Source organism: Nelumbo lutea, chromosome 7 (genome assembly GCF_056320005.1).
Source record: "Nelumbo lutea isolate HS-2025 chromosome 7, American lotus-T2T, whole genome shotgun sequence".
NCBI classification, from domain to species: Eukaryota; Viridiplantae; Streptophyta; class Magnoliopsida; order Proteales; family Nelumbonaceae; genus Nelumbo; species Nelumbo lutea.
This window is the reverse complement of record NC_142690.1, coordinates 19,336,833-19,354,259: the sequence shown is the minus strand read 5'-3', so window position 1 is coordinate 19,354,259 and position 17,427 is coordinate 19,336,833. Positions and strand designations below refer to the sequence as shown.

General features: G+C 37.6%; 1 protein-coding gene across 3 annotated transcripts in view; it reads right to left on the bottom strand.

Annotated features, from left to right (window-relative positions):
* Window positions 1-9,638: 9,638 nt before the first annotated feature.
* MED8 (mediator subunit 8) overlaps window positions 9,639-17,427 on the bottom strand; it is a 49,052-nt gene continuing 41,263 nt past the window's right edge. For all 3 annotated transcript variants that reach the window (XM_088955620.1, XM_088955619.1, XM_088955621.1), the window contains 2 exons: window positions 10,406-10,463; window positions 9,639-10,209 (listed from right to left, as the gene is read on the bottom strand). In XM_088955620.1, coding sequence (XP_088811746.1) covers window positions 10,028-10,209; window positions 10,406-10,463 — 240 coding nt within the window. In that variant the 3' untranslated portion in view covers window positions 9,639-10,027. The remainder of the gene's footprint in view (window positions 10,210-10,405; window positions 10,464-17,427) is intronic.

Below are 17,427 nucleotides of genomic sequence, written 5' to 3'. Positions count from 1 at the left end.
ATATAAAAAATTGAATAGTTAAACTGATCAACCGATTAACTGATTGATTTCAATTTTGTTTTGATTTGATATTTTACAAAAACCTAAGGATCGGATTGATTTAAGCCAAAGTGAACCATGAGCACCCCCATATCAATCTCTTAGAAATAAAATACAGAAGCAAAATCAGCATTTAGTTTTTATTTTATTTTGTTTTGATTAATTTGGTTGAACAAATGTATGTAAATAACTCTAAAATTAAAATCAAAATGATTTCTTTTTTTAGAGCAATGTTCAATATATTATATACCTAGACTATGTAATGCAAATGCTTGTCTAGTCTGCGTGTAGATCTATAGAAGTTAAATTAGAATATGTATAGTATCATATATCATTATAAAGTCAACACATTTAAGAAAAAATGAAGTAAATATTTTAAAATCTATCTTTGTCTTTATATTTTTTTTTTATTCTTTACCCTTTTATCTTTACTTGCACGAGTATGAATACCTAGCATATACCCTTAAATTAGTTGTGAATAAACTAAACTAAAAATAGTGTGGATATTACATATCATAAACAAAATGAAACAAAAATAACTTCTTAGAAACTTGAATATGTGACTCTGTAAATTTGCAACATTCAAACTTTACTAATAAATACAACTAGGGGTGTAATCGAGCTAAATTGAGCTTGATCAAATTTCAAAATTTCTACTTTGAACTCAACTCAAGTTGATATTTATGAGCTACTCGAGCTTAATTCAATTCAACCGGATTATAAATAAATTAGTATTAAAAATTAATATTATAAATAAGTTAATGTCAAGAAATTAATATCTATTTATATTATAAATACAGATGTATTAAAAATTAATATTTTATTATAAGCACGGGCCACTCGAGGCAAGTATTATGAAGTTCAAACTTGACTCAAACTTGATTGCTTCGAGCTGAGTTCGAGTAGATTGAGTAGCTTACAAATAGGCTTGGCTCACTTACACCCAAACACAACATAGTTTTAGGGAAATTTAATGGTATGGCTTCCATGTTAAATAAACATTTATACTAGATTTGTCTTCAAAACCGAAAAAAAGTGGTTGATAAACGTTTTTCTGATATTTGTTGACAGTTAAATGGCACTAGGTGCCACATAAGTGGAACAGTAGATAAACACCTTTGTGTTGGGGGTGACATTAAAAAGAAGCCCCCTCCAACAATTGGCTTGCATATAAACCAAAACAATCATTTATAAGATAAATTGGTGTACAAAATAGGATGATGAGACAAATGCCCACATGGCAATGACAAGGCACCTTTGTCAAATAAAATTGGCTGCATGTGGACGTACATCCAGCGTCTTTACTAATAGGGGGTGTTTATGTTCAACGGTTCAACCTCAACTTACCTTTGTTATTCAATTGATGAAGTGAACAATGAAACCTACTATAGGGGCAGTCTTGGCAAAAAGTTGACCCAATCCAACTCGAAAAAATAGGGTTAGGGTCTCATAGTTAGCTACCTGAATGTGAGAATGACCCGTGCAACCTAATCCAACCCGGAAAACTGGGTTGGATTGGGCCATGTGTTAACCCATCAACCCGATTGTCAGGTCTAATTGGGACTATTTATGTATTGTTAGCTTTAGTCTTTACACCTTATCATTTACTCTTTGAATTGTTGAATGTTTGAAGTTTTTTATTTTATTTTTAGAATCTTAAGGTTTATTCCTTTAATTTTGACATTTTTTTATTTTTTAAATCTTCAATTATTTTTAGGGATGACCCGAATTGACCCATATGGATCACCCTAACCCGAATAGTTAGGGTTAGGGTCTAGCATTTACTGACCCAGCCCGAAAGCCAACCTGACCCGAATCAAACCAAAGTGTCTTGACCCAATCTAAACCCAAACTTGACCCACCCAACCCAATTGCCAGGTGTAGGCTAGGGGTGTTTTGTTCATTGTTGTGTTCATCTTTATTTGATTCATAAACACAACCAATGTTTTGTATTCTCTTATTGGTTCTGAAATTACCAATCCATGGTTCTAGAACCAGCAAAATGTTCGGGTTTTTTTTTTTTTTCTTTTTGAAAACAGCTTTTTATAGCCTTTTTTGACTAGGGGTGCAATTTTATCAAGTCTTAATTGAACATTTTGGGCTTGAATTTAATTAGGTTCAATTTGAATTCGATCCTAATCAAGTTCAAACCTTAGGATAAGTTTGATTTAGTTTTTCAATCTCAAAATCGACCAATAAAATATTTGGCTGAAAAACTTGCAACTTGGCTGTAGACTAAAAAGCAAAACGTGTTACTTCATTTTGAATCAAGAAACCCTCACTAGTACACTACCTCTCAACCTCTCCCACTCCCTCTCATTAGCTTGAACTTGCAAGGTCGATTAGTTTTTTTAATCAAGTCGAAATCAAACTTAAACTTAAACTCAAATTCAAATATAGAGTATTTTAGGGTAAGTTCAATTAGTTTTTCAAGCTCAAATTTGACCAATAAAATTTTTGGCTCAAAAGCTTGTGAGCTTTGTTCAATTTTATAGTTATACCAACGTGCAAAGTATTGATACATATCATGCCGATGGTTTATCGATACATCCCTCCACGGGTTGTATCAGGTCACCACCAGTTCAGAGGGTAGCTAGGTCTTAAACAGACCCCTCTGAACTGGTTTTAAAAAGCATAAATAAAACTAAAAAAATTACCGACACAGGCCAATACGCCTGTGTCGAAATTTGGAACCTTGATATATACAATGTCATTTTGATCTAAAACAAAGAGCAAAACATGTTACTTCATTGTAAATAGAAACTCTCACTAGCTCATTGCCTCTCATCCTCTCCAACTCTTCTCTTTGAGTTTGAACTTGCAAGATCAATTAGTTTTTCGAACTTTCAAGGCGAATTCGAATTTATCAAATATTTAATTGAACCAAACTCGATCGAATGGACAGGTTTCAAATTGAATTCAAATTCAAATATAAAATTATTTTAGTCGAATCAAACCAAGACATCCTGAAATTTTGCTTGGTATGATTCTAAAATGATACCACCCTTTTTTAGAACCATGAACTCAAGTGAATCACCTTTTTTTTGTATAGATAAAGTGAATCACCTTATCAGGAGCACAAATTAATCTTCATTGAAATAAAATTTTGGGTGAACTCAAAAATAGCGCTCAGATATGCTTCTCACAGTTCTACTCACGGTACATTACAGCTTCACATTAAGACATTTACAAGATGTTCCCAATACACAATGGTAATGTTACATGGTGATGTTCCCAATACACAATGGTGATGTTACATGAGTAAAGATGTGGAAATATTTTGTAGGTAGTAGATCCAGAGTGTCGAAAATATCCCCCAATGGTTTTATTGCTCAACTCCCTAAATTACTTCATGCATTAATTACTTGTATGACTGAGAACATCTCCCTTTTATTTCAAAAGTTACTTTATATGACCTAATTCTTTTTAGATATTTTCATGTATTACTTGTATGACTGAAATCAATTGAACTCTTTGCACATCGGATGGTTGAGATTAATCCATCAAACTTTAGAGACCATTGTGGTGGTCTAAATACTTGGGATGATTGGGTGCATTATTTGTCCAGACTAGATAAGATGGTTGAAATTAATTAACAGATCATAGTAAATATGTTATTTGGTACTTCATTTAAGTGGCTGTATTTTATAGAAATTAAAAAAAAAAGTTATTTGGTGGCAATCTTGGTCATACACATATAGAAAATGAATGGACAAATTGTGTGGGCAATCATTGTAAACACCTTTCCAGGGTGTGGAAAGTTTGGGAGGGAATCTAATACCAAAAATTTGAAAGAGTCAATTGATTTAAAAAAACTTCAAAACATTATGTCAATATTTTCCATTAAGACAATTAATGAAAGGGGTGTATTTACATATTTGCTTGAAACGTGCAGGGAGGTTTTTAATTTGTAGAGGCTAAAATGGGGTTTTTACTGTTTAGTCCATCCCTAGAAATTTTAGTTCCACCGTATAGGTGGGATGAATCTTGACCGTGGATCGATGCCAAATCCACGGTCAGGATGCGATTTATAGGGGGGTTACCATTAGACTAGGAAGGAGCTGTAATTTCAGATTTCTGAGGGGAGTGCAATCTACTTATCCCTGAATTAATATATTGTTAAAAAAATGGGCATGACAAAAATGCAAATGCTAAGATGGATTAATTAAAAAAGTAAAAAGGATAGGAAAACATAGGAGTAGCTCAAATAAGTTATAAAATAAAAAATAATAAATTATGATGGTTTGATCATGTACATAAAAGACCACCAACAACTCCAATTAGAAAAAGTGATTTTTTACGGATAGAAGGAATAAAAAAACTGGGATTGGACCAAAAAGGATACGGATAATAGTAAGAAATGATTTAAACACTAATACTTAGCATGGGTATATGGCTTTTTAAACAGGACAGATTGTAGGATTACTGACCCTATATATAGTTGGAATAAGCCATGCATCATCATTCATTTTCCTCTCCACCATATAATATAATATAATTTTCAAATAAATTTATTGATAAATGCAACATAATTTTCAAGTAGATATAAGATTATACATTTAGAATTGAATAGACTCTCTTAGGGTCCATTTGGTTCATAGTTGGAACTGAAATCAAAAACCTATTGGATTCAGAATTGTCTATTCCTCCCGCCTGCTTGGTTGAGATGAGAATCCGAATGAACAGGGGAATCATCCACACAAGATGTGTACAACAGGCTAAATGAACATGCTAATGGGATGGCATCTGCTACAAACAAGATGTGTACAATAGCCTAAATGAACCAATCAAGAATGAACATACTAATCTTCCATACAGGTACATGTACCAGTTGTATGGTGCAGTTGGGTGTTTTCCCTCTTAATTGGGTTGCACACATCCTGTTTGTAGAAGATCCGAAGTTTCTGATGTATGGAGAGAGAGAGAGAGAGAGAGAGAGAGAGAGAGAGAGAGAGAGAGAGAGAGAGAGGGAGAAGGTACCTTCAATCGGGTCTGTAGTACCTTGAGCATGAACGTGAGACTTGAGACAGAGGATGTAAATACAAATGAGTCTGATGGTGAACGCTAGAGAGGATGGAAAATCAGAGTTGACCATCTTCTCTGTCCTCTCCCGTCACCGGAAGTCTGAAAGCAGAGAAATCTATCTATAGGAGAAAGGAGATGAAGTTGCTTAATGTCTTAAAGAGGCTGATATTGGGTGGGTATATTTGTTTCTGATATTCTAGCTAGGTGAAGTCTTTTTTCCCTTTTTTTTGTGGCAATATGATTTTTATGATTTTCTACGTGGAAGTCTGAGCTGAGGTATTGACTTTTCAAGGGGACCCACTGAAGCAATTTGGCCATTTGCGTGTTCTTATCACCAAAATCGAAAGCACCTATCATCTCATTGTCAAAACAAATTTACTACTAGTCGGGACGGTTTGAACCTGGATAATTTAATCAGGATCCTCTTCAGATGGTTTAACCTTGAAAATTTATTAAGCCAAAAATCAGCTAAAAATTCAAGGGAATTTTGCTGATAACACTAAGCATGATTAGAAAGTTTTATTAATGAACTACCCATAAGTTTTTCCTATCAATTAAAAAGCCCCATATAATATGGCTTTTTTCTTTTCTTATTCTTTTTGAAGAGGGTGACATCTCCTCCAAGTCCAACCCATTTTCTTCTCTTTCTGTCCACCCTCCTCCCTCCATCCCCTTCTCTGGTCTCTTTTGTTAATGCCAATGGGTATTAGAAATCAAGGAAGGATACATTTGAGCACATAACACTTACACTTACTACTAGAAGAAAAAGCCAGCTGAACTGTAATGAGAAGGCAATATTGGATTCAAAGGCTAATCCAAGTGAAAAAGCATTTGGTTTCAGCTTAATGTTAAGATAAAGGCCATTGCCTAATGTTAATCCCAGCTATCTAGGGATAGACTGGATACTATCTTGATCTTAGACTCCAACCTCTGTTCTCAAGCTTGCCAACTCAAAATTTTACCATTACACCAAATAATGGTAGGAAGATGCTTAGCTTAAATTCAATTAGATCAACTCAAAGTGATGCAAGTTGTGATTTGAGGTGTTGTAAGAAAAATGATTATTTACATTCAAACAGGAAAACTACAAATGAAAAGGCCATCAATGCCTCAATGATTGATACCGTCAAATACTATGTGAAATTTTAAACCTTGGTCAATGGTTTTAAGCACTGTTTTTAAAACCGGACTGGACCGGACAGTTGGACCGGAAAAACCAGGAATCAGTCACCTGACTGATTCTGTTTATTTTCAAAACTTCTTTTTCCTTCAAAACCGTTGATTTTGGTCAGCAAATCGCTGAACCGACCAATTAACTGTTTGAACCCTTCGAACAGTTTTGATCATTTTCCAAATTTTTAATTTTTTTAATTTTTTTGTCAGAACAAATCGAACAATCAGACCGTTCAAACCAATAACCAGACCCCTGACCGGTTCGATCACCGGTTCATTTTTAAAAACCATGGTTTTAAGGTTTCTATTAATTGAAAGGGTAAGGCTGAAGGAATTCTTTTGGCATGCTCAAAGAAACAGGTAAGATAGGGACATGAGCAATATGAATGCTTTGAAGGTAATGCTGGAACTGGACCCAAAAGACCCACTAAAAAAAAGGCTAATGCACACCACTTTGTTTGCAGTGCACATGGGGCCTGTTGCATATCCCATCCATGAGTCTGGATAGGCTACTAAGTTAAATGCAGCAGGCTATGGGACTTATCAAGAGGGAACATGTTCCATGCATACAAACCTAAAGTATATACGAAACACTGAAGTGTTCATTCTTGATAAACATTGGGACGTCCATTTTTAATTGATTGGTTGATTGATAACTTATTTTACACGACTTATTTTTAATTGATAAATTATTTTACAAATTAATTGATTGATTGATTGATTATGGATTGATTAGCCCATTAAAGGGACAACCATGGTACTCCTTGAGTGTCAACAAATTTGCAGTCAGCATACTTAATTTGGAGTTTTGTGCAATCTTTAGAAAAATAAAAAATAAAAAAGTGTCACAGGCCTTATGATAACCAAGAGGAAATGCAGCTTAAGACATTTGTCCGCCTCTCATTGATTTGTAAGCCTAAATCTAAGTGTGACTATGACAACATTCTTCTCTAAATTCAAATGCAACCTTTGTAAATAATCTTCCCTAAAATCTAATTCCAGAGACATGGCGAATTTTCATGTAGGTTGATTTACTGCACCAGTATATCTAAGGCCCCAAATTGCAACTAATGATCCTGTATCTCTCAGGAGCAGGATCTCCTTTAGGGTCATATGTGAATGTGGCAAGGGATTTTTCTTCAAACATGTGGCAAGCCTTCCACTAGAAAAAGAGATTCCGGATCTCCTGCCCATAAAAATTCTATTCATGTCTACTTATAACACGCTATCCCCATGCATTGGAAATATTTTTCCATATAGAATATTATGTAAGAGGATGAGATATTTTCATGTGTGACTGTAACATTATGTGAATAGATATGGATAGAAGAATTCTCATGGACAAGAGATCTGGACTCAGAAAAAGGGTAATAATTTAGAATGGCATATGTCCCACTCTAGCCTGTTGGTAAAGACTTTGACTGGTTGTGACGGAGACCTAGGATTGAGTCAACCTTCACTAGTGTTGCGGGAATTTTTCCACCCCACTGGTTGTGTAATATTTGGGTTGAATGGGATTGGATTACTTGATGCTTCAACTGGACCCAATCCAGCCCAAGTTTTAACCCAATTTGCATTACTTGGCTTTTGTCAAAATTTGAACGGGCCTGGAATGAATCCAGAGCCCAGATGCAGTGTGAATTCAGGCCCAAAGCCCAGTCCATGAACAGGTCTAGGAAGAGGAAAGATGAAAACAAGAAAGCAAGATGTGTCCACAAGTATCACTCTCCACCTGTGAAAATACAACAAACGGGTTTTTGATAACCAACGTTTTGGCTTCCTTGAAGGAGCTTAACAGATATAATGTCGAATACTAAATAACATGAGAACTGTGGGTGAATTGAGTAGCATGGCTTCCTTGAAGGAGCTCCCTCCGAGTTATGGTAGGGGAATGGATTTTGAATCCTCTCCAAAACTGAGCTCATTGACCCTATCAAATCCAAAACACAAGCAGGCTGCACCAGTCTCATCAAAACAGTCATTCAGCCTATACCAACATATACAATGACCACAACCATCCTTCATCAGTGAGATCAAGAAGCAGAAAAGAGATTTATAGTGGTATGAAAGCGAGGGAAAGACCACGATATATACCTACCTGGTCAAAATTCTGTATTCCAGAAAGAAAGGAGGCTTGGACTTTAAAAATGGATTCCTAATTTAGAAGAGTATTACTATAAAAGTGGTGCATTGGATAAAAATAATGGAGATTTTCAATACACAGTGGAAAACATTATAAGAACTTGGGAAGCAATAGCAGTTTCTTCTTCAATGAACAGCGCAGTCCATGAAGAATGGAAACCCCTAATTAATAACAACGTGAAGCTGAATTTTTTTGGAAGCTCTCAAGCTGAATTTTGATGAAACCCTGTTTTTGCACTCATCTTATTTGTTTAAAATCGGTGTAAAGTGTGGGTCCATCATTAAATGTTCCAATTATCTTATACTCCTATGCCTTAATTTTGGTCAAAAAGTTAATTATTAAATGAATACAAAATTATATATAAAAAAATATAATAATTCTCTCCTTTCAGAATACAAAAATGTCAGAAAATACATTTTTGATCTGATAGTCATTACTTCTTTATATATCAAACAGATACTCGCAAACACAAACCGGGGTACATAAAATACACCAGTTCGGCATTTGTATCAGAGCCTATTTGGAAGTGGGGTGCGATTAAGGAAGCAAAGGGTTTACTTATGGCTATAAATTATATTCTCAGGTCCTCTAGGGATTGGAGACGCTCCATTTGCAGAAATTATGGCATTATTTCATGGGATGAGAATGAGACTAATTAAGCAATTAAAATGTCAGACTAGTGAAGGTAGAAAGGGAACTCAAAGCTGGTAATAAATATCTTGGTTGAAAAGGCAGAAATCAAGGAGTGTGGATGCCGATGCATAGACAGGTTTTTAAGGGAGATTAGAAGCATTGCCAGGGAAGTTGCAGCCACCTTTTTGCTTGAATTAAAAGATCTACAAATGGCTTGGTAGACTTTCCACTCAAGCAAGGGGTCTCCAGGGATAATTTGTTTTGGACTGCATTGTAATACATTTGGGGGTCTCGGGAAATACAGCCTGGGTGGTAATTATCCTATTATCCTAATTAATGAAATCTATTGATCAATAAAAGGCACTTAATGTTAAGCCCAAGAGAAGCTCTTCCATCCGGTAAAAATAATGAGAGGAAGTGGGTACGGCAAACCCAGAAAAATCGCTAGTACCATGCACCATAAGCTGCATTTGTTTCCATGTAAAATGGGTTTGATAAGAAAAGGTTAATATTTAAAAGGCAAAGATGTAACTGATCCATTTCGGGTTGAAAAATACTGTTTCTTCTACGGTGAAACGAATGGAGCAAAAGGGGAAAAAATATGTAATGCATCAAATGCTCAGCCTTTTTCTAGCAAAGGAACATTTATATCATTTCTTTGTAATTATGCCAAAAATAACTTTGTAACGATACACAAAGGGTATAACTTTTTAAGGATACAGTGGAACAAGAGATGGTAATTGAGCAAAACATTAAAAAAAGAAAAAATTTACAACGAAATCGACCTTAGCTCTAAAAAATCTAAACAACGATTAGCTGATTAGGCATGTTTTAGTAAAAAAGATAACCTCACGTCAACTGACTACAAACCCATTCACCATGATAAATTCCAAAATTGCACCCTGTGCTCTACCAGTTGAGACAGGAATCAGCCACTGCTGTTGCATATGTGCTTGCCAAGTAGTCAAGCAACGGCCAACATATCAAACGTCGAAGGGAAACAAGCTGTTGAGGTTACTGTTGACCTTGTTGTCTCTGTTGGAAATTAGGGTTTGCTGCAGCATTCTGAAGAGCTACCATATTAGGTTGCAGATTCTGAGCATTTGCTGGAATGTTTCCAAACCCACCTTGTACACCATGCTGCTGCTGCTGTTGCATTGGCATCATACTAGGATTGGTTGTACCCATGTTAAACACTGCAATGGATTATCACAAGTTGAGATTCAGACTCCGCTCTAATTGTAGACATTGAATCACCTAGATCAGGTGGCCCTCCCATTCGAAAGAACCAATAAATCATAAGAAAGGAAGTCTGTGCTATCTTTCACCATCTTTAGACTCATGAAAAACTTAATAAATATAGGCCTAGAGAAAATTATAATTAATACATACTTGGATCACTCATCATTTGAGAAGCAGGATTCCGCTGATGGGCACCAGCTAAACCAAACTGAATGCAGAAAATATATTGTCAAATATAAATCAAGTTATAACAAAACAGTATCATTGTAATAATCTAAATCAAATCTATACTTAACATGCTATTGAAAAAGAATATATGCAGTATGCATATCTTATTCAACCCATTAATGTCAAGATATGATGCCATAAAGAAAAAAATTTAAGACTTCAATCAACAGCAAGATGCAAGCCCTGATTGAAGCTTCATCCTGATTTCTCATTTTGGGAAACACACCAATACCCTTTATGGTGAACCCACATGGATAAAGCATGCATACTTGAGTCTTAATGAGATTTTCAAATTTCAACGACACCTAAAACATGATTATCAAGGCCTTGGCTGGGCACCCACCCAGGCAACAAAAATCACAAAGCACTACCTTATTGTAAATTATTCCAGACTAAATCTTATTAATATATGTGTTAATTTAAGAGGAAAAGAATTAAGAAAGATGTGGTTTTTTTAACACTCTCCCTCTTATGTTAACTAGAAAAAGGATTTCGCCCCTAATTCTTTTTCCCTTTCCATTACTCTCACTCTAAAACATTTCTATTAGTAAGTATAACCTTCTTCAGTTGCTAATGATAATTTTTAACATGCAGTTGCTCTATTAAATACTTGCAATGACACAACGTTGTGTTTGAAATATTGAAATTAATTTATTTAAAATGTTAGTCTCTTTTTTTATAAATAAAGTGATAGTCTTTTAAATCAATTATCATTTTATTTTGTTGATAAATAAAATGATAATTGATTTAACATTTATGAAAACATTGTGTATCTAAAATGTTAGTCTTTTAGATACACAATATTTTCATAAATTTTAATATACAGCTTAATATTATTAGAAAATATCATTTTTTCTCAATTTATATGCATGCTAATTGGCATGTAAAGTTAACGAACTAACCTAGAATTTAGTTTTATTTTTCTTTGTAAAATTCTATTGCCTAGGCAACACCTAGGTGACTAGGCAATCCACTGTCACCTAGAATTGCCTAGGTGCCTTGACAACTATGTCCTACAACATGGTCAACAATAATCAGGTCAAGTATTGCACCCTGGGACATAATTTGGCACCGTGGAAGGCCCAAAGTCAGTTTTTTTTCCTGTTTGATAACATAAGACTATGTAACCTTATCTTGAAGCTTTTAGGTTAACTGGTTTTTTTTTCTTTTTTATTTTACTTTTTTAATTTTTTTTTTTTGCTCCAAGGGGCTACACAACGAGGGTAGCCCATCCCCCAAACCCATTAACCCCCACAACCCAGGTGCAGCTGGGATGCGAACCCAAGTCTCTGCTACAACCAGCAGGAGACCTAACCAACCAGCCAGTTGGCACCATGCAGGTTAACTGGTTTTCTTCCAAAGTTGGTGGAAGCTCTTAGTTGACAGTTAAAGTGTAGGCAGAAAAATGGAAGTAGTTTTAATCTCTGTTACCATCACAACAATTTGGGCCACATGAACAGCTACATGGTCAATCTAAAGCTAAAGAATTAGGGAGCTTCCCTAAATGACCCCCTATATGTCTTCTAAGTATACAAATGCCAATTCAAAACATCCACCAAGGTAGAGCATCCTATATTCGTAGCATTGGCATACTTTGGGCGAATGCAAAACCAAGCAGCTTACAAGGGACCTAGTAGTGGCATAGAACTGGATTTATAGAAAAATAAATGGTCTGGATGACTCACTTGCTAGATGCCTAGACAAGGGATTAACAGGGAACAATTGTACTGGGGAGTTATTGACTGTTTAATAGCTATCGGGGTTAGGTAGCAAAGCTAGTCTAACAAGTATACATACCTTATAGGGTTGAGATTCAAATTTTCACATAAGTTTAGAGAGGCTAATAGGGCTGCCAACTGGTTGGCAAGGAAGGCTATATGGGTTTTTCTGTTGGTGGGATGGGTCCTCCCCCCCCCCCCCCCATCCCAATGCTTTGATGTTCCTGTCTGTAGAGAAACTGATGTGGGCCCCACAGATGTGGGGCCACTCTATCCGTAGGGTAGAATGTACCTAGTCTATTTGTTATGTTTTTCTGTTATTCTGGTTCTGTTATTCAAGTTGTTATTTACTTTTCAGTTTTATATTGTTAAGTGTTATGATGTAAACACCAAGGGCAGATGTGTCCTTTCCTGTAACTAGCATAACATATAAATATTAAGTTGAAGTGGCGGCGGCAGATAATCGAGAATCTGTCCTTCCTTTCAAACCTGTGTTCTACTGCTCTCTCACTAATCTTTCTCCTCTTTCTTCTTCACTTTCTCTTCTGTTCGAACCTGAAATTCCAAGACTAATAGCAGTCTTGATCATCTTCATGGTATTAGAGCCAAGTTAGGGTTTCTTATGTGAGTCTAATACCAGCTGACCACATGAGAATCTCCTAAGACTAGAAGCTGAAAAGGTGGAGTTCACAGACTGATTCTTGGAGATCGCCAGAAGTGCTAGCAGCTGTTGGAAGTTTTGTTATGGTTGCAGAGTATTGGTGGTCAGGCAGAGAAGACTAGGGTTCGGGTAACCCTAGAAGGCAGCGAACAATTCTCTTCTTGTAAGTCATTTACTTTTCTAAGAAAAGATAGGCTGGACCTATCTAGAGAGGAAGGCTGAACCATTCTAGGTTTTCATCTCTTCGATTCACTAGGGTTTTACAGCAAACCCTACTGTTCTGCTGTAATTAAAACTCTACTGTTTTACACTTCGATTCACTAGGGTTTTACAGCAAACCCTACTGTTCTGCTGTGATTAAAACCCTACTGGTTTACACCGAACTGTCTCAGCCTTGTTTCTTTCTGCACTAGAGTTTGAAAGTGATCTTGCGGCAAGCCCTAGTGCTGGACTGAACCCTGTGATCTACCTAGAGCTGTCCTCAAGTTTATTGTTGGCATTGATCAGATTCTAGGGTTTCATATTAACCCTACTGCAAGTCTATCTATACAGTACTGATTAGAATGTGCAATTGAATTGATCACTTTAAAGACTGATTAAAACCCTAATTCTGCAAAGGCAAATCAGACCTTCTTCTAAGCTGTTTTTCAGAGTATTTTGGGATTTTCAAACTCTCTTAAAGGGGTTAGAGCTCTACGGACAGCCACTGTTGTGTTTGTTAGTTGATTTCAGATCAGAGTTATCCCAGTTGTGCACATACACTGTGAATACAGATCAGGCCTATACTGTTTTTGGTTGTGATTGGTAGTCCAAGTGCTGTTTTAAAACTTGACTGAGATGGAGTTTAAAAATCAGGCAGAAGGCAGCTTTGGGAGCATTAGTTATGGTAGTGTTTCTGAGATGGGTGGTCAGATTACAACCGTAAATTCAGGTACTCTAGCTTCAGCCTACCATGCCTCAGCTCCAAGTACTACTGAACATTGTTGGGTAATAGATTCAGGTGCATCCGACCACATGACTAGCTTGCCTTCACTGTTTACCTCTTACCATTTGTCATCTGGTAGGGATAGAGTATCTATTGCTGATGGCTCCCTGGTTCCTATTTCTAGGAAGGGGGACATTAAGTTATCAGATACGATCTCTTTGTCTTCTGTCTTACATGTTTCTAAGTTTGATACTAACCTCCTTTCAGTCAGTAGTATTACCAAACACATGAACTGCTCAGTAACTTTCTTCCCTGACCGGTGTGTTTTTCAGGACCTGGAGACGAAGAAGGTGATTGCGACTGGCCATGAGACGAATGGGATCTATTTGCTCGGGGAGAGTTCTCGTCGGGAAGAGTCAGTGGGTAAGAGGTCACTTGTTTCCCAGAGTGTGAGTTCGGTTATGCTTTGGCAAAACCGATTGGGTCATTTGTCTTTTCGGTCCTTAAAGAGTCTATTTCCTACTTTGTTTGAGTCTGTTGAGTTGTCCCAGTTGCAATGTGAAAGCTGTGAGTTTGCTAAACATTGTAGAAACTCTTATTCATTGAGTAATAAAAGGAGTAATCGTCCTTTTGATCTTGTGCATACGGATGTTTGGGGGCCATATCACATTCCTTCTATGGGTGGGTACAGATATTTTTTGTTATTTGTTGATGATCATACCCGGTTTTCTTGGATTTATCTTATGCGTTCACGAGATGAGGTTCCCACCCTGACCCAAAACTTTCACCAAATGATCCTAACCCAGTTTGATGCCAAGATTAAAGTTCTTAGATCTGATAATGCAAAGGAGTACTTTGCTAAGTCATTGGCATCTTACCTTCTTACTCATGGGGTTATCCATCAGAGCTCTTGCCCTCATACACCTCAGCAGAATGGGGTTGCAGAAAAGGAAGAATAGGCACATCTTGGAGGTGGCTAGAAGTCTTATGTTTACCTCCAATGTCCCTACTCAATTCTAGGGTGATGCTATCCTCACTGCGGTATATCTTATTAATCGGATTCCTTCCCGGGTTCTTGATTCGCGATCTCCTTTTTCCCTTCTATACCCACATGAGGAGTTGTTTTCTATTCCCCTTAAGACATTCGGTTGTACCTACTTTGTTCAGCTTCTCGGACCCCATCACTCCAAGTTTGAACCCAAGGCCTCCAAATGCATTTTCCTTGGTTATGCACGAACTCAAAAGGGGTATTGCTGCTATGATCCTGTCTTAAGGAGGAAGTTCGTCTCCATGGATGTCACTTTCTTTGAGGAGACACCCTATTATCCTCGGGTTTCTCCTCAGGGGGAGAGCAGTGAGAGTAGGGGTTTAAGTCCTTGCCTTCAGGGGGAGAGCAGTGAGAGTAGGGGTTTAGGTCCATGTCTTCAGGGGGAGAGCAGTGAGAGTGGGGTAGTTCCTTTACCTATTCCATTGGGTGATGGGAGCTGCAATGGTGAGGGTGGCCAGAGGGATCAGGAGTTGAGGGGGAGCTGCAATGGTGAGGGTGGTCAGAGGGATCAAGAGTTGAGGGTCTATCACAGGCGGTGCAAGCAGGTTGATCCCGATCATCAGCAGTTCAGGCCAGCTCCAATCTCATCTGCAGCTCCAAGTCCAGGCATTACAGTCCCAGGACCCAAAGAGACTTCTTCTATTGTTGCCATTTCACCTCCTACAGATGACCTTGATCTTCCGATTGCAGTCCGTAAAGGGAAACGACATTGTACCACATCTACAGCCCACTGTATTTCCCATTTTTTATCCTATGATCGCCTATCTCCTACTTACAGGTCCTACCTTAGTTCCATTTCCAATGTCCCTATTCCAAGAACAGTGCAAGAGGCCCTATCAGTCCCGGAGTGAAGAGGTGCAATGCAAGTTGAAACGGATGCCCTGTTGAAAAATAATACCTGGGAGCTAGTTGACTTGCCCAAAGGAAAGAAACCAGTTGGATGCAGATGGGTATTTACTGTAAAGCACAATGCAGATGGTTCCATTGAGAGGTACAAAGCTCGGCTAGTTGCAAAAGGGTTCACTCATACTTATGGCATAGATTACTTGGAGACGTTTGCCCCGGTAGCCAAGATGACCACCATTCGGGTTCTATTATCTCTTGCAGCAAGCCACACTTGGCCTTTGTACCAAATGGATGTTAAAAATGCCTTCCTGAATGGGGACTTGTAGGAAGAGGTTTACATGCAGTTGCCTCCTAGATACTATGATACAGAGACAGGTAAGAAGGTCTGTCGGCTCAATAAGGCATTGTATGGTTTGAAGCAGTCACCTCGAGCTTGGTTCGACAGATTCAGACTAGCTCAGTCAGATCATACACTGTTTATCAAGAGGGTGGAGTCTTCACTGACACTACTTGCAGTATATGTTGATGATATTGTGGTAACAGGAAATGATAGCCATGAGATTGAGTCCCTCAAACAGCTCCTTCATCAAGAGTTTGAGGTGAAAGATCTGGGTCCACTACGGTATTTTTTGGGTATTGAGGTTGCTAGATCTAAACAGGGGATCTTTGTCTCACAGAGGAAATATGTTTTAGATCTGTTGGCTGAAACTGGAAAACTGGGTGTCAAACCTGCAGATACACCCATTGAACAGAACCACAGGATTAGTGCAGAGAGTGGAGAGCTGCTTGAAGACAAAGTTATGTTCCAGCGGTTAGTGGGAAAGCTCCTATATCTGTGCCTCACTCGGCCAGATATCAGTTATGAAGTTAGTGTTGTCAGTCAGTACATGCATTCTCCTAGAACCACGCACCTTCTAGCATCAGAAAGAATACTAGCATACTTGAAGAGATGCCCAGGTAGAGGTATACTGTTCAAGAACAATTACCACATGAAGGTGGAGGTCTATACGGATGCCGATTGGGCTGGGAGTATTGATGACAGATGGTCTACCTCAGGATATTGTGCCCTTGTGGGAGGAAACCTGTCTCCTGGAGAAGTAAGAAACAGAGTATTGTCTCCCAGTCTAGTGCTGAAGCAGAATACAGGTCCATGGCCAACGGAGTGGCTGAAATCCTATGGCTAAGATCTCAACTTGAGGAGTTGGGTATTGAGTATGAGAAGCCTCTGATGTTGTATTGTGATAATCAAACAGCCATTAATATAGCACATAATCCAATGCAGCATGACAGAACCAAACACATTGAAGTTGACCGGCATTTTGTACGAGAAAGGGTCTCATCTCAAGAAGTATGCCTCCCTTACATCACTTCCAGTATGCAACTAGCAGATATCCTCACTAAAGCCGTATCAAGAAAGAAGCTAAAAGCGGATCTATCCAAGTTGGGAATGATAAACATTTACTCCCAACTTGAGGGGGAGTGTAGAGAAACTGATGTGGGCCCCACAGCTGTGGGGCCATCTATCCGTAGGGTAGAATGTACCTAGTCTATTTGTTATGTTTTTCTGTTATTCTGGTTCTGTTATTCAAGTTGTTATTTACTTTTCAGTTTTATATTGTTAAGAGTTATGATGTAAACACCAAGGGCAGATGTGTCTTTTCCTGTAACTAGCATAACATATAAATATTAAGTTGAAGTGGCGGCGGCAGATAATCGAGAATCTGTCCTTACTTTCAAACCTGTGTT